This window comes from Ranitomeya variabilis, chromosome 4, assembly GCF_051348905.1.
Source record: "Ranitomeya variabilis isolate aRanVar5 chromosome 4, aRanVar5.hap1, whole genome shotgun sequence".
In the NCBI taxonomy this organism is placed as follows: Eukaryota; Metazoa; Chordata; class Amphibia; order Anura; family Dendrobatidae; genus Ranitomeya; species Ranitomeya variabilis.
In genome coordinates, this window is record NC_135235.1 from 179,681,302 (window position 1) to 179,707,629 (window position 26,328).

Below are 26,328 nucleotides of genomic sequence, written 5' to 3' on the forward strand. Positions count from 1 at the left end.
TTGTTTACTGTAAGTGATATTTGTATTTTGATGTAACCCCTTCTTATGTACAGCACCATGGAATTAATGGTGCTATATAAATAAATAATAATAATAATAATAATGATAATGCTGTTCTTGAAAAGAGGGTAGTTCAAGGAAAACTGGCACTGCTATTTCAGATGAATGAGGCACTGGATATATAGCTGATGGTAAACTACAATACCCTCTTTTACATTGATGTTTCTTGTTATATCCAGAAGTTTTCACTTCACAAAAGTAACAGTCATTGGAATAATCTCTTGGGTCTCAGCCAATTATAGGTATACCAAATGGCATCTCATCACGTTCACTTCGTTCACATCCATAAACTCTAGATACACTGCTTGCACACCTTGTGAGGGGCGTAAGACTTATCTTCATCACAAAGTTTTACTTTGAATTATACAAAATAGGCTTGCTTGACAAGTGTGCTGATGTTTGTCCTGTGACTGGGAATGATGAAACTGCCACACATATAGCAAAAGAAATCAGGGCTGTTTAGGCACTTACGAAAAGACATGATATGAAATAAATTAAATAAGTGTGTTGCTAGTGCTATCCTTGATCCAGCCTAGAATAATCACATTAAGATGAGCTGTAGTGAAAAACTGATGTGATAAAATAAACCTAACCACAGTTTTTAAAATAAGAATGCCTATGTTAGTCTAAATCAGCAGAAAAATCGAACTCAACAAAAATTATGTTAAAAATTGTTCCCAAGTTAATTACTTTCTTCTTCCTAACTATTAAAGCTATGGGAATTAGCCAGCAGGAAGTTGATTAGGGAGTAGAAAAATAATAATAACATGTTAACAGAAGTCATGAAAGGGTAAAGTCAGAAGCATCGTGAGAAGAAAAATCTAAGACCATCTGATTTGAGGCTTGGAAAAGCAAAAATGGAATAATAAATTTAAGTCACAAAGCACAGTTTTCAAGGAATCCAAGTGGTTATCATTAACCCTGCTATTCTCCTGGTTACCACTATACACTTGTTATCTTCCGGTCATTTTTGACCGGACCTAATAAAGTCTTGATTTTTAGCTAATTTAAGTGTTTTAATTGAATATTTTTTGCAGTATTATATTGTATGTGAACCTTGTTGTTTATAAACAAATGAAAAATGGAAAGAAAAACTTATTTTATTTTTTTTTGTCAAAACATTTAACATGGCTTTATTGGAATATTTATGCATATTGCACATTTGCAATACAAAAATAATGATGATTCATCCAACTGTAAGCTATAACTAATATCAATAAATGTATGTGTAAATCTGCATGGACCAAAAGGACCTAAATAAATTGATAAATAGTAGTAGATGTAATATATAGTCCAAAATGAGATTATAGCTCCTTTATTTTACTGATAAAATGGCTGGAGATCACTATAAAAGGCTATCGGTCATTTTTGACCGAAGAATACAAGTGTATAAAAAATTGTGGAGCAAAAAGTAAACATATAAAAATATATATAAAAATACGCATAGTAAGAACCCCTCAAATGAGGAAAAGTCAATCAACCACAAGTTTCAGAACCGCATCTTGAATTTTTTAAAATTATTAAAGTTCAAAGTCGGTCGTTTTTGACCGAAGACAACAGCAGGGTTAAGGATGTAAGGCCGGGTTCACGTTAGCATTTCACTCTGCAGCGTGGTGCTGCGGACTTCTTTTCTTAAGCTCCGCCTACATCCACATGTGTCCTGCGTACCTATCTTTACATTGTGTACTCATTCTTTGTATGTGGATGCATCTGCATGCGTCATTTTGAAGTGCCATCTGAACGCAACATGTTGCATTTTCTTGCGTTCGGCAGGCACGTCAAAACGATGTAAGTGGACGCATCCGCATACAACGCATGTCCCTGCGTACACAATGTTAAAGACAGGTACGCAGGACGCATGCGGAAGTAGGTGGAGCTAAGGAAAGAAGTCCACAGCACCACGCTGTGGACTGAAACGCTAATGTGAACCTAGCCTTCAGTGTGTTGTTTGTTGATGAACAAGTGATCTGGGTAAGAATGTTTTTTCCAAGCTTTATTTGTCTGCCAAATATATGTAGGTAGGTAAATAGTACTGCGAGGTGGTGACAATATACTTGAAGCCAAATGCAAAGAAAATTTGGAAAAATCCACTAATTCTTCAGAAGCAGGAATATAAAATAACAGAATTTAAAAAAGCAGGAAGAAAAAAATCAAAAGCTGCATCTTATGCTGCTCTGTCCAAAGCCACATCCTCTTTTACGTGATAATGTGCAATTGTACCCAATTATAAGAAACTATGTTAATAGTTATAAGAATAGAGAGATCAAGTCCCTAGATTAAGGAGCTCCACAGAAAACTGGAGTTCAAAGTTGCTTTCAGTAAAGGTTTCTAGTGTGTAAAATTACTAACCTGTAAAACAAAAAAGGAATTCATTCATAAGTAGAGATTGGCGGACACCTGGATGTTCGGGTCTGGAGGGTTCAGCTGAACAGTTACAAAAAGTTTGGGTTCAGGTACCAGGACAGTACCCGGACCCCATTCACTTGAATGTGGGGCCCAAACATCCAGTGTTTGCCATGCTGTCATGTGCATGACAGCATGGCAAACACCGCTTTTGATTGGTGGTGAAATTATTCCCACCGGTAAGACAGCCACGGTTCCAACGCTGTCAAAAGACAGCACTCAGCATGAGCACTCAGCTGTGATCAGAGGTATAAAGTTTACGTCCAGTCACTGAGACTGCGTTCCCAGCTGAGCTGAAATGCCATGCCCTCTGTGAGATCCCTGCTAGCACCATGAGAGTTTTTATAGGCATGTGGGGGTGCACGCAAGCATCCCAGAAGCTAAGCATCACGAAGCTAAGCGTCGTGATACAGCAGTTATTCCATGGCAGTTAGTCAGGGCAGGAGTCAGGTAACCAACACTCTGCACTCCCTTCTATCCATGTGCTTTATTCCTATCCTCCTATGCTCCCTTGCAATCCACATACACTGTCCAATCCCCCCTCCATCACAACTCATATACATCAGCTCATCTCTCCTTCCCTCTCCCATGTACAGCTCCCATGCACTTCTCACCTTCCAGAAAAACCTCAGTCCATCTTGCCCAAACACACTGCACAAAAAACCTTCATACAATTCCAAAAACTACTTGCTCTTTATCTTCCTACTCCTACTGATTTCAGGGGACATCTCCCCCAACCCTGGTCCACTATCCCCCAACCTCAACCCCTACCCTGCCTCACATAGAAACCTTAATAATTTTACTAATATTAATTGCACTCCTTCATCTCCTTCTTTTAATTGTGCCCTTTGGAATCCACGGTCTGTATGTAACAAGCTTCCTTTCATACACAATTACTTTCTGGAAAACTCTCTGAATCTGTTGGTCCTCAAGGAAACCTGGATTCAGGATTCTGACACTGTCTCTCATGCTGCCATTTCTCACATTCCCTGAGACCCACAAACAGACATGGTGGTGGAGTCGGCATACTCATTTCCCCACAATGCACTTTCCAGGTCATCCCCCCAGTTCCATCACTCTCATTCCCTTCTTTTGAGGTTCACACCATCAGGCTCTTTCGTCCCCTCTCCCTCAGAGTAGCGGTCATATACCGGCCCCCAGACTCACCCACCCACTTCCTGGACCATTTCTCTGCCTGGCTGCCGCACTTCATGTCCTCAGAACTCCCAACCCTTATCCTGGGAGACTTCAACATCCCCATTAACAGCCCCACTTTCACATTTGCATCCCAGCTTCTATCACTAACCACTTCTCTAGGCCTCTCACAGCTCTCAACCTCTGAAACACACAAAGACGGTAACACCCTGGACCTGGTCTTTGTCCGGCTCTGTTTAATCTCCTACCTAGATAACTCACCGCTTCCCCTCTCTGACCACAACATTTTCTCCTTCATGGTCACAAATCCTCGCTCACTCCAGCAAACTCCTACCTACCACACATTCAGAAATCTACATGCTATTAATCCTCACGCACTTTCAGACTCCCTACACTCATCATTGTCAATCTCTTCTTTTTCCTGTCCTGATCTGGCTGTACATCACTTCAATGACACTCTTAGAAGCACCCTTGACCAAGTAGCTCCCTGTTATGGTCCTTAGTGGCTGAGGATCATGAATAGACCAGCAAGTGAATAAACTAAGGAAGCTCTAGGGAGATGGTAACTGGACTGATCGCAAATCTGAACCTATCCAACACAACTAGAGGTAGCCGGTGAACGTGCCTAAAAAATTCCTAGACGTCTCGAGCCAGCCTGAGGAACTAGCTACCCCTAAAGAGAAAGAAAGACCTCGCTTGCCTCCAGAGAAATAATCCCCAAAGATATAGAAGCCCCCAACAAATATTAACGGTGAAGTAAGAAGAAGGCACATACGTAGGGATGAAATCAGATTCAGCAAAAGAGGCCCACTAGTACTAGAAAGCAGAAAATAGAGCAGGGGTCTATGCGATCAATAAAAAACCCTTACAAAATATCCATCCTGAGATTTCAAGAACCCACGCACCAACTAATGGTGTGTGGGGAGAAACTCAGTCCACTAGAGCATCCAGCAAGCGAGGGAATCACATATTAGCAAGCTGGACAAGAGAACATGATAAACACTGCTGATCAAAAAATGAGCAAACAAAACTTAGCTTGTCCTGGATGGACTGGGAGCGAGGTAGTCAGAAGGAATCTGAGTAGCACTGATTACATCGACAGCCGGCAACAAGTGGAAGTAAAACAGAGCTATATAGGAACCTCCCAGAGGATAACGAACCAGCTGATAGCCAGAGACCAGCAGGATAACAAACAAAGCCACCAGGGGGAGCCCAAAGCAAAAGTCACACCATACCACCAGTGACCACAAGAGGGAGCCTGAAAACAGAGTTCACAACAGTACCCCCCCCTTAAGGAGGGGTCACCGAACCCTCATGAAAACCCCCAGGGCGATCAGGATGAGCCACATGGAAGGCACGAACCAAATCGGCCGCATGAACATCAGAGGCGACAACCCAAGAATTATCCTCCTGACCATAGCCCTTCCACTTGACCAAATACTGGAGCCTCCGTCTAGAAACACGAGAATCCAAGATCTTCTCCACCACGTATTCCAATTCTCCCTCAACCAGCACCGGGGCAGGAGGCTCAACTGGAGGAACCACAGGTACCACATACCTCCGCAACAACGAGCGATGGAGCACATTATGAATAGCAAATGATGCCGGGAGGTCCAGACGGAATGACACAGGGCCAAGGACTTCCAGAATCTTATAAGGACCGATAAACCGAGGCATGAACTTAGGAGAGGAGACCTTCATAGGAACGAAGCGAGAAGACAACCACACCAAGTCCCCAACGCAAAGTCGGGGACCCACACAGCGACGGCGGTTGGCAAAGAGCTGAGCCTTCTCTTGTGACAACTTCAAATTGTCCACCACATGATTCCAAATCTGATGCAACCTATCCACCACAACATCCACTCCAGGACAATCAGAAGGCTCCACCTGACCCGAGGAAAAACGAGGATGAAACCCGAATTACAAAAAAAAGGAGAAACCAAAGTAGCAGAACTAGCCCGATTATTAAGGGCAAACTCGGCCAACGGCAAAAAAGTAACCCAGTCGTCCTGGTCAGCAGAAACAAAACATCTTAAATAAGTCTCCAAGGTCTGATTAGTTCGCTCGGTTTGGCCATTCGTCTGAGGATGGAAGGCCGAAGAAAAAGACAATTCAATGCCCAACTTAGCACAAAAGGTCCGCCAAAATCTAGACACAAACTGGGATCCTCTGTCAGAAACAATGTTCTCAGGAATCCCGTGCAAACGAACCACATTTTGAAAAAACAGTGGAACCAACTCGGAGGAGGAAGGCAACTTAGGCAAGGGCACCAAATGGACCATCTTAGAAAAACGATCACACACCACCCAGATGACAGACATTCTCTGAGAGACAGGGAGATCTGAAATAAAATCCATGGAAATGTGCGTCCAAGGCCTCTTCGGGACAGGCAAAGGTAACAGCAAACCACTGGCACGAGAACAGCAAGGCTTAGCCTGAGCACAAATTCCACAAGACTGCACAAAGGAACGCACATCCCGCGACAAGGAAGGCCACCAAAAAGACCTGGCCACCAAGTCTCTGGTACCAAATATTCCAGGATGGCCCGCCAACACCGAAGAATGAACCTCGGAGATGACTCTGTTGGTCCATCTATCCTGCACAAACAGTCTCTCCGGTGGACAGCGGTCAGGTCTATCCGCCTGAAACTCTTGCAGCACACGTCGCAAATCTGGGGAGATGGCAGACAAAATCACCCCTTCTCTAAGGATACCAGCCGGCTCTGAATCTCCAGGAGAGTCAGGCACAAAACTCCTAGAAAGAGCATCAGCCTTCACATTCTTCGAACCCGGCAGGTACGAGACCATGAAATCAAAACGAGAGAAAAACAACAACCAACGAGCCTGTCTGGGATTCAGCCGCTTGGCCGACTCGAGATAAATCAAATTCTTGTGATCAGTCAAGACCACCACACGATGTTTAGCTCCCTCGAGCCAATGCCGCCACTCCTCAAATGCCCACTTCATAGCCAACAGCTCCCGATTACCGACATCATAATTCCGCTCGGCAGGTGAAAACTTTCTTGAAAAGAAAGCACATGGCTTCATCACAGAGCCATCGGGGCTTCTCTGCGACAAAACAGCCCCCGCTCCAATCTCGGAAGCATCACCCTCCACCTGGAAGGGAAGTGATACATCTGGCTGACATAAGACCGGAGCCGAAGAAAACCGACGCTTCAGCTCCCGAAAGGCCTCCACAGCCGCAGAAGACCAATTAGTCACATCAGAACCCTTCTTGGTCAAATCCGTCAAAGGCTTAACAACGCCAGAAAAATTAGCTATGAAGCGACGGTAAAAATTAGCAAAACCCAAGAACTTCTGAAGACTCTTAACAGATGTAGGCTGCGTCCAGTCATGAATAGCCTGAACCTTGACTGGGTCCATCTCAATAGTAGAAGGAGAAAAAATGAAACCCAAAAAAGAAATCTTCTGGACTCCAAAAAGACATTTTGAGCCCTTCACAAAAAAAGCATTGTCCCGCAGGACCTGAAAGACCATCCTGACCTGCTTAACATGAGACTCCCAATCATCCGAAAAAAACAGAATATCATCCAGATACACAATCATAAACTTATCCAGATATTCACGGAAGATGTCATGCATAAAGGACTGAAAGACTGAAGGAGCATTAGAAAGTCCAAAAGGCATCACCAAGTACTCAAAATGGCCCTCAGGCGTATTAAATGCAGTTTTCCATTCATCACCCTGTTTTATACGCACAAGGTTATACGCACCACGAAGATCTATCTTGGTGAACCAACTAGACCCCCTAATGCGAGCAAACAAATCAGTTAACAATGGCAAAGGATACTGAAATTTGACCGTGATTTTATTCAAAAGGCGATAATCAATACAGGGTCTCAGGGAACCATCCTTTTTAGCCACAAAAAAGAATCCTGCACCAAGAGGGGATGAGGACGGGCGAATATGTCCCTTCTCTAAAGACTCCTTTATATAACTATGCATGGCAGCATGCTCCGGCACAGATAAATTGAAAAGTCGTCCCTTAGGAAACTTACTACCAGGAATCAAATTTATAGCACAATCACAGTCCCTATGAGGAGGTAGAGAATTGAGTTTGGGCTCCTCAAATACATCCTGGTAGTCTGACAAAAACGTAGGGACTTCAGAAGGAGTGGACGAAGCAATTGACACCACAGGAGCGTCACCATGAATTCCCTGACAACCCCAACTTGACACCGACATAGCCCTCCAATCCAGGACTGGATTATGAGTCTGCAACCATGGCAGACCCAACACGACGACATCATGCAAATTATGCAGTACAAGAAAGCGAATCACCTCCTGATGAACAGGAGTCATGCACATGGTCACTTGTGTCCAGTACTGAGGTCTATTCGTAGCCAATGGTGTAGAATCAATTCCCCTTAGTGGAATAGGGAATGTTAAAGGCTCCAAATCAAAACCACAGCGCCTGGCAAATGACCAATCCATCAGACTCAGGGCGGCACCTGAATCTACAAAAGCATTAATCGGGTAAGATGACAGGGAACAAATCAGGGTAATAGACAAAATGAACTTAGGCTGTAAAGTACCAATGGTGACAGATTTATCAACCTTCTTTTTGCGCTTAGAGCATGCTGAGATAACATGAGCTGAGTCACCACAGTAAAAGCACAACCCATTTTGCCGTCTATAATTTTGCCGTTCACTTCTGGTCAGAATTCTGTCACATTGCATTGATTCAGGTGTCTGTTCAGAAGACACCGCCAAATGGTGCACAGGTTTGCGCTCCCGCAAACGCCGATCAATCTGAATGGCCAGAGTCATTGACTCATTCAGACCTGCAGGTGTAGGGAACCCCACCATGACATTCTTAATGGCTTCAGAAAGACCTTCTCTGAAATTTGCAGCCAGGGCACACTCATTCCACTGAGTAAGCACCGACCATTTCCGAAATTTCTGGCAGTACACCTCTGCTTCATCTTGCCCCTGCGAGAGGGCCAATAATGTTTTTTTCAGCCTGGTTCTCAAGATTAGGTTCCTCATAGAGCAATCCAAGGGCTAGAAAAAAGCATCTACACTAAGCAATGCAGGATCCCCTGGCGCCAATGCGAAGGCCCAATCTTGAGGGTCACCACGCAAAAAGGAAATGATAATCTTAACTTGCTGAACGGCATCACCAGAGGAACGAGGTTTCAAAGAAAGAAACAACTTACAATTGTTCCTAAAATTCAGGAACCTAGATCTATCTCCAGAAAACAACTCCGGAATAGGTATTCTAGGCTCTGACATAGGACTGTGAACAACAAAATCCTGAATACTTTGAACCCTAGCAGCAGGATGATCCAGACTGGAAGCCAAGCTCTGGACATCCATGTCAGCAGCTGAACTCAGAGCCACACCAAGATTAAGAGGAGGAGAGAAGCTAGCCACAGCAGCTAGACACACAGCAACTAGTGTTGAGCATTCCGATACCGCAAGTATCGGGTATCGGCCGATACTTGCGGGTATCGGAATTCCGATACCGAGATCCGATACTTTTGTGGTATCGGGTATCGGTATCGAAACAACATTAATGTAATAATGTGTAAAAGAGAGAATTAAAATAAAAAATATTGCTATACTCACCTCTCCGACGCAGCCTGGACCTTACCGAGGGAACCGGCAGCGTTGTTTGCTTAAAATTCGCGCGTTTACTTCCTTACGTGAAGTCCCGGCTTGTGATTGGTCGCGTGCCGCCCATGTGGCCGCGACGCGACCAATCACAGCAAGCCGTGACGTAATTTCAGGTCCTTCAGGATTTTAAAATTACGTTCTGGCTTGTGATTGGTCGCGTCGCGGTCACATGGGCGACGCGACCAATCACAAGCCGTGACGTCACGGGAGGCTGGACACGCGCGCATTTTAAAATGCGCACGTGTCCTGCCTCCCGTGACGTCCCGGCTTGTGATTGGTCGCGTCGCCCATGTGGCCGTGACGCGACCAATCACAGCAAGCCGTGACGTAATTTCAGGTCCTTCAGGATTTTAAAATTACGTTCTGGCTTGTGATTGGTCGCGTCGCGGTCACATGGGCGACGCGACCAATCACAAGCCGTGACGTCACGGGAGGCTGGACATGCGCGCATTTTAAAATGCGCGCGTGTCCAGCCTCCCGTGACGTCACGGCTTGTGATTGGTCGCGTCGCCCATGTGACCGCGACGCGACCAATCACAAGCCAGAACGTAATTTTAAAATCCTGAAGGACCTGAAATTACGTCACGGCTTGCTGTGATTGGTCGCGTCGCGGCCACATGGGCGGCACGCGACCAATCACAAGCCGGGACTTCACGTAAGGAAGTAAACGTGCGAATTTTAAGCAAACAACGCTGCCGGTTCCCTCGGTGAGGTGAGTATAGCAATATTTTTTATTTTAATTCTTTCTTTTACACATTAATATGGATCCCAGGGCCTGAAGGAGAGTTTCCTCTCCTTCAGACCCTGGGAACCATCAGGGATACCGTCCGATACTTGAGTCCCATTGACTTGTATTGGTATCGGGTATCGGTATCGGATTGGATCTGATACTTTGCCGGTATCGGCCGATACTTTCCGATACCGATACTTTCAAGTATCGGACGGTATCGCTCAACACTAACGGCAACAAAAAAAAAAAAAATTTCTCAAGGCTTCTTTTCTCCTGCTTCTGCCATGCAATTAACACTTTACTGGCCGGCTGTACTGTTATGGTCCTTAGTGGCTGAGGATCACGAATAGACCAGCAAGTGAATAAACTAAGGAAGCTCTAGGGAGATGGTAACTGGACTGATCGCAAATCTGAACCTATCCAACACAACTAGAGGTAGCCGGTGAACGTGCCTAAAAAATTCCTAGACGTCTCGAGCCAGCCTGAGGAACTAGCTACCCCTAAAGAGAAAGAAAGACCTCGCTTGCCTCCAGAGAAATAATCCCCAAAGATATAGAAGCCCCCAACAAATATTAACGGTGAAGTAAGAAGAAGGCACATACGTAGGGATGAAATCAGATTCAGCAAAAGAGGCCCACTAGTACTAGAAAGCAGAAAATAGAGCAGGGGGTCTATGCGATCAATAAAAAACCCTTACAAAATATCCATCCTGAGATTTAAAGAACCCACGCACCAACTAATGGTATGTGGGGAGAAACTCAGTCCACTAGAGCATCCAGCAAGCGAGGGAATCACATATTAGCAAGCTGGACAAGAGAACATGATAAACACTGCTGATCAAAAAATGAGCAAACAAAACTTAGCTTGTCCTGGATGGACTGGGAGCGAGGTAGTCAGAAGGAATCTGAGTAGCACTGATTACATCGACAGCCGGCAACAAGTGGAAGTAAAACAGAGCTATATAGGAACCTCCCAGAGGATAACGAACCAGCTGATAGCCAGAGACCAGCAGGATAACAAACAAAGCCACCAGGGGGAGCCCAAAGCAAAAGTCACACCATACCACCAGTGACCACAAGAGGGAGCCTGAAAACAGAGTTCACAACAGCTCCCCTCAACCTCAGAACCTCCAAACACAGAGTGAAACAGCCCTGGCTCACATCGCAAACCCGATTTCTCCAGCGATGCTCTAGGTGTGCTGAACACTTATGGAGGGAAACACGCACACCAGAAGACTTCATACACTTCAAATTTATGTTAAGGACCTATAACTCTGCCCTTCCCCTCACCAAACAGACCTACATTACCACCCTGATCTCCTCACTATCCAACAACCCCAAGAAAGTTTTTGACACCTTTCACTCCCTCCTCAGGCTAAAAGCACAAGCCCCTATCACATACATTTGTGCTGATGACCTGGCCTCCCACTTTATAGAGAAAATAGACAATATCCATCAAGAAATCCGCTCCCAGACACCAAGTGCAGTGACTCCCATCCCTCCCTGCATCTCCCCTGGCTCACTCTCCACAATCGATCCCATCACAGAAGAAGAAGTCTCCAAGCTCCTCTCCTCTTCTCGTCCGACTACATGCACCACCGACCCCATTCCCTCACACCTCCTCCAGTCTCTCTCTCCAGTCGTAACAACTCACCTAACTACAATCTTTAATCTCTCCCTCTCCTTTGGCATTTTCCCCTCCTCCTTCAAACACTCTATCATTACTAAAGAAACCCACCCTCGACCCATTCTGCACAAACAACTTCAGACCAGTCTCCAATCTCCCCTTCATCTCTAAACTCTTGTAGCACCTGACCTACTCCCGCCTTACCCGTTACCTCTCCACTCACTCCCTCTTAGACCCTTCACAGTCCGGTTTCCGCCCCCTACATTCGACAGAAACTGCACTCATCAAAGTGACCAATGACCTTCTGACAGCAAAATGTAATGGTGACCACGCTCTGCTCATTTTTCTCGACCTTTCTGCAGCTTTTGACACTGTTGACCACCCTCTCCTACTCTCTAGGCTCCAGTCACTAGGCATTAAGAACACTGCTCTCTCCTGGTTCTCCTCCTATCTTTCTGGCCACTCCTTCAGTGATCTGTTCTCTGGCTCTACTTCATCTCCTCTTCCTTTCACTGTCGGGGTACCTCAGGGCTCAGTCCTTGGCCCCCTTCTCTTCTCCCTCTACACAGCCCCAATTGGACAGACCATCAGCAGATTTGGCTTTCAGTACCATCTTTATGCTGATGACAGACAACTATACACGTCAGCCCCTGACCTTACCCCCGCTGTACTACAGAACGCTTGTGACTGTCTGCAGTCTCCAACATCATGTCCGCTCTCTATCTGAAACTCAACCTCTCCAAAACTGGACTACTTCTGCTCCCGCCATCTACTAACCTCCCTAAATCTGACATTTCCCTCTCCATGGGTGGCACCATAATAACGCCCCGGCAGCAGACGCGCTGTCTGGGTGTTATGTTTGACTCCAATCTCTCCTTCACCTCCCATATACAATCTATTGCCCGCTCGTGCCGCTTACACCTAAAGAACATCTCTAGAATCCGCCCTTTTCTTACCATGGAAACAACGAAAACCCTCACTGTCGCCCTGATCCACTCCTGCCTGGACTACTGCAATGCTCTATTAATTGGCCTCCCCCTTACTCGACTTTCCCCTCTCCAGTCTATCCTTAATGCAGCATCCAGGGTTGTCCATCTAGCTAATCATTACTCGGATGCATCCGCTCTTCGCCAGTCGTTACACTGGCTGCCCATTCACTACAGGATACAATTCAAAGTGCTTGCTCTCACCCACAAAGCTCTGCACAGTGCGGCACCCCCTTACATCTCCTCCCTCATTTCTGTCTATCGGCCTAACCGACCACTGCGCTCTGCAAATGACTTTCGACTAACCTCTGCACTAATCCGTACCTCCCACTCCTGACTCCAAGACTTCTCCCGTGCTGCGCCAATCCTCTGGGATGCTCTACCCCAAGATATTAGGACCATCCACAATTTGCATAGTTTTAGGCGCTCGCTCAAAACACATTTGTTCAGAGCGGCCTACCACGTTCAGTAATCAAAGTCATTTTATGTTTGTGTGTGTGTAGCCCATTCACTATCTCCATCTATCCCCCACCTTCTGAAGATGGCTGGACCATCATTGTAAATACATCATTGTAAATACACACCTGTACTTTGTATCTCCCCCAACTCATTGTAGATTGTAAGCTCTCACAAGCAGGGTCGTCTTATTTCGCTTTAATTATTGTATTGTTAACGTTGTTACTGATGACTGTTGTGTTTGAAACTGTAAAGTGCTGCGGAATATGTTGGCGCTATATAAATTAAGATTATTATTATTATAGGCTGGGTGTCAAAAATGGGGGGACCCCATACCTTTTTTTTTTTATTATTATTTATTTAAATAATTAAAAAATACAGCGTGGGGACCCCTCTATTCTTGATAACCAGCCTTGTTGAAGCTGAGAGCTGAGGGTTGCAGCCCAAGCTGTGAGTTTTGCCTGGCTGGTTATCCAAAATACAGGAGATTCAACGCCGGATTTTTTTATTATTATTTACAGAGCAGGAGCTGACTAATGAATACACCCATCAGCTGCTCCTGCTCTCGCTGATTTTAGCGACAATAGGTGTCAGATGATGGGAGCTGTAGTCCCATCCGCTGATACCAGTGACCAGAGGTAAACGTTATACCTCTGATCACAGCTGAGCGCTCACTCACGCTGTCTTTTGACAACGTGGGAACCGCAGCTCTCTTACCGGCGGGGATGATTTCACTGCCGATCAGAAGCGGTGTTTGCTGTGCTGTAATGCACATGACAGAGTGACAAACACTTGGTGTTCAGGAAGCCGAACCCGAACAGTAACACAGACTTCCTGGCGAAGTCCGTGTTTGGTGTCCATGCCCGAACAGTAGGTGTTCGGTACGGACGCCGAACTTTACTGTTCGGGTTCGCCCATCTCGATTCATAAGGAAATCTCACCTTATATTCTTTTGGCTTCACAACTTTCATAAAGGCTCCCCTGGAACTTGCAACCTCACGCTCCTTGATTGTCACTTTCCTGGTATCCAAAAACTTGAGATTAGGAAGTTTGTTCAGGACAAAGTACCTGCAGAAAACAGCAATAGATGAACATTCATCAATGTGATAGCTGGCGTTGTGAGCAACATCCATCTATCAGTACAAATGAATTTATGTCAGTATGAGTTATTGAGTAGATTTCTTGATCCATGTGCATAAATAATGCCACTGTAAAATTAAGTAGATTCATTTTCATGTGAAAGAATTAGCAAAATGATTTTCCAGTACAGGTAATTTATGGCAGCAGAAATGTTTTGTACAGGCAGTGAGAGAAGGAGGGTAAACTAGATTGCCATACAGCATATGACATCTGAAATCCGGTACCCTTGTCAAGCAGCAAATGTTTATTGGATAAACCATGACCAGCTAAATATTTTCTTTATAGTGATCAGCCAGACACTGATTGTTCATTAAATGCATGAATTACTCAAGTTCACCTTAGAGGACTTGACCCAAGTAACGAGTATAATGGAAGTCAATGGAACACTAGAGCATTTTTCCAGCGGTGCCCACCCAGAGGTTTGGAAGGTGTCTAAATATTGCTGAAATTAATGGTAACAGTGCTGAAATGGCATGTGAATAGCATGGGGAGTACCCCTGGAGGCATCTCTGAATCCCAGGTCACAGGGGGGAAGAATGTTGTCAGAGTATTACGCCACTTTTACCGACTGACAATAAAATATACAAAACCAAAGGTAAAATGGATTTTACTAGAAAAAATGTTAAGGAACATTCTTTCCATGACAATGACTTGTATATATGACAAAATAAATTTGGAGGAAAAAAATGCTCCTCCACACCTTTGGCTATCCTTACACTCAGTGTTTTTGCTGTTTTTGTTTAACGTTTGCATTGCTTTCAATGATGAAAAAACATTCAACAGGAAATGTAATTTTATCATTTTAATACCTTATCTGGCCATGTGGTATGTAAGACAAGATCAGAAACATTTTATTTAATATATGAAGGAGGCTCTCTGAAAATCACAATTTTTTTTTCAGGGTTATCAGGCAGCCATCACTATTTGTAGAGAGCCATCAGGCAGACCTTACTATTATTAGAGGGCCAGCAAGTGGCCCTCACTATTGTCAGAGGACCAGCAGCCAGCCCTCATTAATGATATTTGGAGGGCCAGCAGATGGCCATGCTGTGCATAGCCGTATATTGCTACTGCAATACAATTTATCCATCTGAGGTGGGCAAATTTTCTTTTTCGTATTAATAATTTAAAGATTGAAACTCGGAGGGCCAGCAGGTGGCACCCACTATTTTTAGAGGGAGAGCAGGCGTTTTGTGGACAGATGAGACCAATATAGTTTTTTTGTAAAGCACATCATTCTACTGTTTACTGTAAATGGAATGAGGCCTACAAATAAAGGAACACAGTAGTTACAGTCAGATATGATGGAGGGTTCAAAGATATATTGGGGTTGTTTTGCTGCCTATGACCCGGAGTGCCTTGACTGTGTGCAAGGCATTTTGAAGTGTGAATATTCCAGTCCAATGCACCTGTCCCCCCGCTATTCCCCAGCCTCTCCCCTCTGTCAATCCCTGCACTGGCTCCCCATTACCCAATGACTCCAGTTCAAAACCCTAATCATGAAATACAAAGCCATCTGCAATCTGTGTCCTCCGCAATCTGTGTCCTTCATACATCTGTGACCTTGTCCTTCTATATTCCCCTCTTATCTCTTCTTCCCACAATTGCATACAAGATTTATCCCATGCATCACCCATACTCTGGAACTCTCTACCCCAACTCATCAGACTCTCACTTACCGTGGAAACATTCAAAAAGAACCTGAAGGCCTACCTCTTCTGACAAGCCTACAAACTGCAGTAACCACCGATCAACCAAACCGCTGCACGACCTTCTCTACCCTTGCCTACTGAATTCTTACCCATCCCTTGTAGATTGTGAACCCTCGCGGGCAGGGTCCTCTCTCCTTATGTAACAGTCATGACTTGTATTGATTAAGATTATTGTACTTGTTTTTTATTATGTATACCCCTCCTCACATGTAAAGCGCCATGGAATAAATGGCACTGTAGTAATAAATAATAATAATAAAAATTTAGTGTCACAAAGTAGTATGTGGCACCCCAAGAGTTCGGGTACCACAGTAGTGCTGCCTTCCTCTCGGGCAGGGTAGTGCCATGCCTGGAGATAAGTGGGATCCCTTTGGCAGGTAATCTTACACACAACACATTCTGAATCCAGGCCAGAAAGGGGAGCTCAAAACCCGGTTTTAGGGGAACTTCCCTCAATAAAGATCCCAGTCTGGAGGATTAGTGAGTTCAATATAGTGGAGAGAGACAGGGAAGGAGCAGAGGAGAGATTAGGAGCCCAAGGAGGCAGTGATTGGGCCTCCTGTGAGCCAGAGCACAGAAACCGGGCACCGGGAGCCCGAGGTTGTGGACAACTCCAAGTTCCACAGCAGAAGCGGAGGGCATAGGACTATACCTAAATTGCCCATATAATGCCTGAGGTACAGCAGCAGTTAGAGCCTGGAGTCGCCGTGTCTCAGACCCCAAGAAAACAGCTCAAGTTGCCTACTGTGCAGGTATTGTCCCAGGACAGGAGAGAGAAAGGGGTACCTTGCCAGCAAACTACAGGTAGCAAGGGACCAGACCACCAGCGCATAGTGGAAGGCTCCCAACCTGACCTGCCAAGGGGATTTCTACTTGTTTTTGGGCTGCCTGGACTCCTTCTGCACCAGTTGCCGGTATCCTGGACTGAGGCTGACTACTACTTCAGTATACCAGGTAAAGACTGCAACCCTGTGTCCTCTGTTATTTACCGGCAACCCATCATCCCTGCCATACACCTTGGGAGCCCTGGGGACCCCGCTTCACCTGTGGGAAGCATCACCATCTTGCTGCAACAACATCACCCCAGAGGACCCCTTTAAGCAACGTCGGTCCCCTCTAACCAAGAACCACAGGTGGCTTCATGAATAAACTTTATTCCAAAATACCCCTTAAAGGTCTTTCCCCTTTACTTGAGTGCCCAGGGCATGGACCGGGTCGCTGCCACCGTGACCACCCCTTTAACCCCTTGATGACCCAGCCTATTTTGACCTTAATGACCTGGCCATTTTTTGCAATTCTGACCAGTGTCCCTTTATGAGGTAATAACTCAGGAACGCTTCAACAGATCCTAGCGGTTCTGAGACTGTTTAAATCGTGACATATTGGGCTTCATGACAGTGGTAAATTTAGGTCGATAATTTTTGCAAAAAAAATGGAAATTTGGTGAATATTTTGAAAATTTCACAATTTTCAAATTTTGAATTTTTATTCTGTTAAACCAGAGAGTTATGCGATACAAAATAGTTAATAAATAACATTTCTCACATGTCTACTTTACATCAGCACAATTTTGGAAACAATTTTTTTTTTTGCTAGGCAGTTATGAGTAGTGTTGAGCGATACCTTCCGATACTCAAAGGTATCGGTATCGGATAGGATCGGCCGATATCCAAAAAATATCGGATATCGCCGATACCGATACCCGATACCAATGCAAGTCAATGGGACACAAGTATCGGAAGCTATCCTGGATGGTTCCCAGGGTCTGAAGGAGAGGAAACTCTCCTTCAGGCCCTGGGATCCATATTCATGTAAAAAATAAAGAATTAAAATAAAAAATATGGATATACTCACCCCTCCGGCGGCCCCTGGACCTTAGCGATGTAACCGGCAGCCTCCGTTCCTAAGAATGAGGAGTGAAGGACCTTCGATGACGTCGCGGCTTGTGATTGGTCGCGTGACCGCTCATGTGACCGCTCACGCGACCAATCACAAGCCGCGACATCATCGCAGGTCCTAAACTCACTGCATTCTCAGGAACGGAGGCTGCCAGTTACATCGCTAAGGTCCAGGGGCCTCCGGAGGGGTGAGTATATCCATATTTTTTATTTTAATTCTTTATTTTTTACATGAATATGGATCCCAGGGCCTGAAGGAGAGTCTCCTTTCCTCCAGACCCTGGGAACCATACACTGGGAACTTCCGATTCCGATTTCCGATATCACAAAAATATCGGAACTCGGTATCGGAATTCCGATACACCAAATATCGGCCGATACCCGATACTTGCGGTATCGGAATGCTCAACACTAGTTATGAGGGTTAAAATTTGACCAGCGATTTCTCATTTTTACATCAAAATTTACAAAACCATTTTTTTTAGGGACCACCTCACATTTGAAGACACCATTCTAAAAACTGCACCCCTCAAGGTGCTCAAAACCACATTCAAGAAGTTTATTAACCCTTCAGGTGCTTCACAGCAGCAGAAGCAACATGGAAGGAAAAAATGAACATTTAACTTTATAGTCACAAAAATGATATTTTAGCAACAATTTTTTTATTTTCCCAAAGGTAAAAGGAGAAACTGGACCCCGAAAGTTATTGTACAATTTGCCCTGAGTACGCCGATACCCAATATGTGGGGGAGAACCACTATTTGGGCGCACGACAGGGCTCTGAAGGGAAGGAGTGCCAATTGACTTTTTGAATGAAAAATTGGCTCCAATCTTTAGTGGACACCATGTCGCGTTTGGAGAGCCCCTGTGTGCCGAAAGATTGGAGCTCCCCCACAAGTGACCTTATTTTGGAAACTAGACCCCCCAAGGAACTTATCTAGATGCATAAAGAGCACTTTCACATGGGCAACAGGATAAAATGGATCCTAAAATTTGTTGGGTAATTTCTCCTGAGTACACTGATATCTCACATGTGGGGGAGAACCACTATTTGGGTGCACGACAGGGCTTGGAAGGGAAGGAGCGCCATTTGACTTTTGAATGAAAAATTAGCTCCGATCATTAGCGGACACCATGTCACGTTTGGAGAGCCCCTGCATGCCTAAAATTGGAGCTCCCCCACAAGTGACACCATTTTGGAAACTAGACCTCACAAGGAACTTATCTAGATGCATAGTGAGCACTTTCAACCCCCAGGTGCTTCACAAATTGATCCGTAAAAATGAAAAAGTACTTTTTTTTCCCCAAAAAATTCTTTTAGCCTCAATTTTTTCATTTTCACATGGGCAACAGGGTAAAATGGATCCTAACGTTTGTTGGGCAATTTCTCCTGAGTACACCGATACCTCACATGTGGGGGTAAACCACTGTTTGGGCACATGGCATGGCTCAAAAGGGAGGGAGCGCCATTTGACTTTTCGAATTAAAAATTAGCTCCAGTCTTTAGCGGACACCATCTCGCACCTTTGGGGAGCTACTGTGTGCCTAAACATTGGAGCTCCCCCACAAGTGACCCCATTTTGGAAGCTAGACCCCCCAAGGAACTTATCTAGATGTGTGGTGAGCACTTTGAACTCCCAAGTGCTTCACAAAAGATTTTAACGCAGAGCCGTGAAAATAAAAAAACATTTTTCTTTCCTCAAAAATTATTTTTTAGCAAGCAATTTTTTTTATTTTCACAAGGGTACCAGGAGAAACTGGACCCCAAAAGTTGTTGTCCAGTTGTCCTGAGTTTGCTGATACCCTATTTGTGGGGGAACCACTGTTTGGGTGCACGTCGGGGCTCTGAAGGTAAGTAGTGATGTTTTGAAATGCAGACTTTGATGGAATAGTCTGCGGGCATCACGTTGTGTTTGCAGAGCCCCTGATGTGCCTAAACAGTAGAAACCCCCCACAAGTGACCCCATTTTGGAAACTAGACCCCCCAAAGAACTTATCTAGATGTGTGTTGAGCATTTTGAACCCCCAAGTGCTTCACAGAATTTTATAACGCAGAGCCGTGAAAATAAAAAAAAACATTTTTTCCCACAAAAATAATTTTTTAGCCCTTTTTTTTATTTTCTCAAGGGTAACAGGAGAAATTAGACCCCCAAAGTTGTTGTGCAATTTTTTCTGAGTACGCTTATGCCCCATATGTTTGAGTAAACCACTGTTTGGGAACACGTCGGGGCTCGGAAGGGAGGGAGCACCATTTAACTTTTTGAACGCAAGATTGGCTGGAATCAATGGTGGCGCCATGTCGCGTTTGGAGACCCCTGATGTGCCTAAACAGTGGAAACCCCTCAATTCTAACTCCAACACTAACCCCAACACACCCCTAACCCTAATCCCAACTCTAGCCATAACCCTAATCACAACCCTAACCCCAACACACCCCTAACCACAACCCTAACCCTAATCCCAACCTTAACAACAACCCTAACCCCAACACACCCCTAACCCTAATCTTAACCCTATTTCCAACCCTAACCCCAATTCTAACACTAGCTCTAATTCCAATCCTAACTCCAAGGCTATGTGCCCACGTTGCGGATTCGTGTGAGGATTTTTCCACACCGTTTGTGAAAAATCCACAGGTAAAACGCACTGCGTTTTGCCTACTGATTTACCATGGATTTCCAGTGTTTTTTTGTGTGGATTTCACCTGCGGATTCCTATTGAGGAACAGGTGTAAAACGCTCAACGCACAAAGAATTGACATGCTGCAGAAAATACAACGCAGCGTTTCGGCACTGTATTTTCCGCACCATGGGCACAGCGGATTTGGTTTTCCATAGGTTTACATGGTACAGTAAACGTGATGGAAAACTGCTATGAATCCACAGCAGCCAATCCACTGCGGATCCGCAGCCAAATCCGCACCGTGTGCACATAGCCTAGTTCTAACCCTAACCCTAATTGCAACCCAAACCCTAATTCTAACCCTAACCCTAATTGCAACCCTCACCCTAATTGCAACCCTAACCCTAGTTGCAACCCTAACCCTAGTTCTAACCCTAACACTAGTGGAAAAATAAAAGTAAATATATTTTCTATTATTATTATATTTATTTATTTCATTATTTTCCCTACCTATGGGGGTGATAAAGGGGGTATTTATTTACTTTTTTTTTTATTTTGCTCACTGTGATAGGTTCTATCACAGTGATCAAAATGTACCTGGAATGAATCTGCCGGCCGGCAAATTTGGCGGGGGCACTGTGCATGCGCCCGCCATTTTGGAAGATGGCGGAGCCCATGTAGAAGATGGATGGACACCGGGAGGGACACCGGAGCTTGGTAGGTAAGGGGGGTGAGATCGGACCATGGGGGGAGCGGACGGGAGGATGGAGGGGAGCGGAGGACAGCAGAGGACAGGACGGAGGATGGAGGGGAGGAGAGCGGTGGCGGGGGGCAGATCACGGTCTCCAGCCATGGCCGATGATATTGCAGCATCAGCCATGGCTGGATTGTAATATTTCACCAATTTTCAATGGTGAAATATTACGATTGCTCTGATTGAAAGTAAAAATGAGACAGTCACTGAAACAGCCAATCAGAGGGATCGAAGCCACGGGGGGGGTGAAGCCACCCCCCGGGCTCAAGTACAACTCCCCCTGTACCTGCATGGCAGGTGAAATTACAGTTAACCCTTTCACCCGACCTGCAGGAACGCGATCATTCTGTTACGCAGCATATGCGTCACAGGTCGGACTGGCACCGACTTTCATGATGCATACGCTGTCATAGGTCGGGAAGGGGTTAATTGCGACCACCCTGGCGGGCGACTCAACCTTGGTGTCACAAACAGGATTTTGTGCCCTGACATCGCCAGGTACTGTGGCACCAGAGACTGTGACTTTTTGCTTGCAAGCCGCCATTGCCGCGCCGCCTGGAGCATGAGGGGAAGAAGGAGGTGTACCTTCGTGGGTGGAGTCAGCGAAAGAGCGCAAAAAGGAAGCTAGTACTGTGCTGCGAGCCGCAAGTGAAGATGCCGTGCGGCAGAGCCGGAAGTGGTAACGCCGTGCAGGGGCTATGGACAGAGGACCGGGAGGAGCGCCCAACCGCATACAGCTGGAACCGCTGCAGACCGTGCACGCAGAGGAGTGGCTACAGACTTTGAGGAGAGACGTCGGGTCTTTATAAGGTTAGCATGGGGGAAAAGCCATGTCCGAACTGGGAGGAGAACTGGTGGCGGATGCAGCCGCAGGCCCCATGGTACCCCCAGGCCCCGCAATGGATGCAGCCACTGGCCCCATTTTGCCCCCAGGCCCCGCGGTGGTCGCAGCCGCAGGTCCTATAATGTCAACAGGCCCCGCAGTGCCTGCAGCTCCTGCAAGCCGGTGGGACCCCGCTGAATTAACAGCTCCAATAATGCCGCTGTCCATGCTCTATATACCTGGAGCAGCCTGGCTGCCACAATATTCATGGAAGTCACATACACTAAGTGACTTTAAGGAAAGGCTCTGCAGACTAATTAAAGTATATCCCCTGACAGAGCATCAAAAGGTCAACATCCTATCTGGCCAACTAATTGGCGCAGCCCTAAGAGAAGTAAAATCCTGGCTGGATATGGAAAAATGAACTGTTAAGCAGATATTTGCAAAACTTAAAACCACTTTTGAGACACGCTCGCCGCTGCAGAAATCAAAATTAGGTTTTTCGGGTTCAAACAGAGAGCACATACAGGACTATGCCCTTAATCTCCAGGAGGCACTGTGGGCCATTAAACAGGTTGGCGCTAACAGCGTGCAGGATGGGGACAAGCTATTAAAGGAACAGTTCATCGAATGACTCCTGTCCAACACCCACAGGACTCAGCTACGCATCCTGGCTTTGAAAAACCCTGACCTGGACTTTGCACAATTTAAAGACAGGGCCATCCGGGTGCTGAATGAATCTCAGCCCAGCTGCACAGTGCCCCCTAGGCGTCCAGCCCTTACGTACCACCAGGAGGTGGCATCATATCCTCAGGTCCCCGTCGAGGCCGACGCACAGATCCTGGATGATGATCCCTCTGTAAGACTGCGCCTCCAGGTCCAGGAACTGACTAGAAGCATAGCCAAAACTGTGCAGTCCCTGCAGACATCCCCAAAGGAGAAAATCCAGCTGGCTTCCAGTCTGGAGGACGTCCCGTGGCGACGACAGAAGAGGATCCCGCCGACCAGAGGAAGAGACAAGAACACTATCATCAGGACGGACAACCCATCTGCCGCAGCGGCAACCAAGCAGGACACATCATAAGGTACTACCATTTAAAAGAGCGACCCCTGGGGCAGAGGGCAAACCCCTAGGAATAGTATGACCAGGCCCACAAAACTGGAGAGTCAAGTACGTCGGAGGACAACCGACCATTGTGATCGACAGCATCCCGATGAACGCTTTACTGACCACTATGCCTTACATTCTCTATAAAAGGTATTGGGCTGACTCAGACATTACCTGTGGCCCAGATTGTGATTTGACAATAGTAGCCAGTAATGGTTAGCCTTTGCCACAGGTGGGGTACAAGGAGGTAACCATTAAAGTGGGGCGGGTAGAATTGAAGGCCCAAGGACAGGTGATTGTTGATATTGACCGACGTGAATAAAACCCCATGATGACCATAGGTACTAATGTCATTGAAAATTATCTTGCCGAGATTATTGTACTGTTACAACAGGTGGCCGAAACTGCTGGTTCCAGTGAGCAGCGTGTCCTGCAAAAAGAAATCAGAGCCCTGATGCAGAGACATCAGGTAGATTTGTCTGGTGGAGAAATTGGACGTGTCACACTGAGTGATCCGATCCCCATTGCAATACCCCCTAGAAGTGAAATGGTAATTTAGTGTCGGGCAGCAATAGGCCTCAGAGGTAAAGATTACCAGGCAATGATAGAACCTGTGTATTCAGACAGTGGGCCCACAATTCTGACAGCCAGAGGGGTGGTTAATGTCCGCAAGGGGAGAGTACCAGAATGTGTCCTTAACTGTGGAGAGAAAGAGGTCCACTTATCCAGATATGCCACACTTGCTAAACTGTTTACTGTCAATAATAATGCAATACAGGCAACAGAATCCTTGGCCCCGTCCAACCAGGCAGAGGACAATGGCTCTGCAGAACAATTGGAGGATTGGTGTCAGAAATTACACATGGGCACTGACTCTACCCCATCACGCCAAAAAAAAAAAGGGCTTTCCGGGTGGTCCATGAGTATGAGCAGGTATTCAGCAAGCACCCATTAGATTTTGGACAGGTAAAAGGGGTTCAACATCATATCCCCACTGGAGGTCATCCGCCCATTAAAGAGAGGTACCGGCCTGTACCTCCAGCTCACTACCAATGTGCCAAGAGTATGTTATGAGAGATGAAGGAGGCTGGGGCAATCAGAGATAGTTGTAGCCCCTGGGCAGCTCCATTAGTCCTCGTCAGGAAAAAGGATGGTACAATGAGGATGTGTGTTGATTACAGGCAGATAAACTGCATTACACACAAGGATGCATACCCGTTGCGCAGAATCGAAGAGTCATTAGCTGCTTTAAAATTTGCTAACTATTTCTCCACCTTGGATCTCAGTAGTGGGTATTGGTAGGTTCCCGTAGCAGAGGCGGATAAGGAAAAGATTGCCTTCACGACACCGATGGGCCTCTCTGAATTCAACTACATGCCATTCGGACTATGCAACACACCAGGAACATTCCAGAGGATGATAGAGTGCTGTCTCAGGCACAAGAATTTTGAAACCGTCCTGTTGTACCTAGATGATGTCATCGTCTCTCTCTAAGACATATGAAGACCACCTGAAACATCTGGCCGAGGTGTTTGAAGCCATCCAAGTGCCACCTGTTAAAGCCCAAACTGCAGTACCTGGGCCATGTGGTAAGCACCGAAAGAGTGGCACCAGACCCTGCCAAGGTCATCGTGATCAGGGACTGGCCGAAGCCTAGCAACATCCATGAAGTCCGGCAATTCCTCGGGTTGGTAGGCTACTACCAAAGGTTCATTAAAGACTTCACTAAGATAGCCGCACCCCTGCAAGACCTGTTGGTGGGCCAATCCAAGAAGACCAAGAGTAAGAATACTCCATTTGAGTGGAACGACAGGCTGGAAGGATCATTCACTCGGTTGAAGTTGGCTATCATGGGAGATGAGGTACTGGCCTACCCTGAGTATCACCAACCATTTGTGCTCTATACAGATGCCAGCAACGTGGGATTGGGAGCAGTGCTGTCCCAGGTGCAGAAAGGCAAATAAAGAGTAATTGCCTACACCAGTAGGAAGCTTCATCCCACTGAAAGGAACCCCAAAAACTACAGTTCCTTCAAGCTGGAGTTCCTCACCATAGTCTGGGTGCTTCAAACACTACTTGACCACAGCAAGACTCACCGTTTTTAAGGACAACAACCCGCTGGCCCACCTGGAAACTGCAAAACTAGGTGCACTGAAGTAGTGATGGATAGCCCGGTTGTCCAACTATGAATTCACCATCAAGTACCGTGCAGGGCACAAGAATGCAAATGCAGACGCGTTGTCCAGGATGCCCAACTTACCAGAGGTGGAAGAAGATCCAGAAACACTTGAAGAGATTGAATTACCAGCTTTCCATCACCCCGGGGTGACTCAGTATCCCCATCATGTGAGGAACAGGTGCAATAACAAGCAAGAAGCCACACTGAACCCATTGCCCCACCATGGATGGGCAGAGATGCAGGATAGTGACCCAGCAGTCAGTCTGGTAAGAGAGCTGCTGACGCAAGCCGATTCACACCTTGGTCCAGAGGCACCAAAAGAGATTCAACAGCTGTGGAAAGAGAAGGGCAAATTGTTTATCTACGATGGTAAGCTGTGCCAGAGGAATTTTTACCCACACACTCACGAATTGGTCTGGCAGGTGGTAGTCCCAAGACAAGATGCATCAATGGTCTTGGAAGCGTACCACGATGGAGCAGAACACTTCGGATGAAAGAAGTTAGAGATCCTTCTCCATGGAAAGTTTTACTGGATTGGCATGAGAAAAGCCATTGAAAAGTGGTACCAATAGTGTGGCCCATGTAACCTGCGCAGAAAGGACCGTGACAGCCAGAGGGCTCCCCTACAGCCCATAGTCACCAAACAGCCCCTTGATTTGGTTGCTCTGGATCATGTGAAACTAACTCCAAGCCGGTCAGGCTATGTCTATACTTTAACCATTGTGGACCATTAGTCCAGATTGATGGTAGTCGTGCCTGTTAAGGATCAGACAGCGAAGATGGCAGCCAAAGCCTTCCAACAACACTTTTGTCGACCACACAGATACCAGGATAAGGTACTTACCGACCAAGGTCCAGCCTTTGAAGCGGAAGTGTTCCAAGAGTTCTGCAACCTGTACGGATGCAAGAATATAAGAACAACACTGTACCACCCACAAAGAAATGGGATGTGTGAAAAGATGAACCAAGTGGTAATTGACTTACTGAAAACATTGCCTTTAGAAGAGAGAAACTTATGGCCAGAGAAGTTGCCAGTC

At 46.0% G+C, this 26,328-nt stretch overlaps 1 protein-coding gene across 3 annotated transcripts in view; it reads right to left on the bottom strand.

Annotated features, from left to right (window-relative positions):
• LRMDA (leucine rich melanocyte differentiation associated) overlaps window positions 1-26,328 on the bottom strand; it is a 2,082,283-nt gene that overhangs the window by 757,742 nt on the left and 1,298,213 nt on the right. For all 3 annotated transcript variants that reach the window (XM_077259443.1, XM_077259442.1, XM_077259444.1), the window contains exon 5: window positions 13,997-14,123. In XM_077259443.1, coding sequence (XP_077115558.1) covers window positions 13,997-14,123 — 127 coding nt within the window. The remainder of the gene's footprint in view (window positions 1-13,996; window positions 14,124-26,328) is intronic.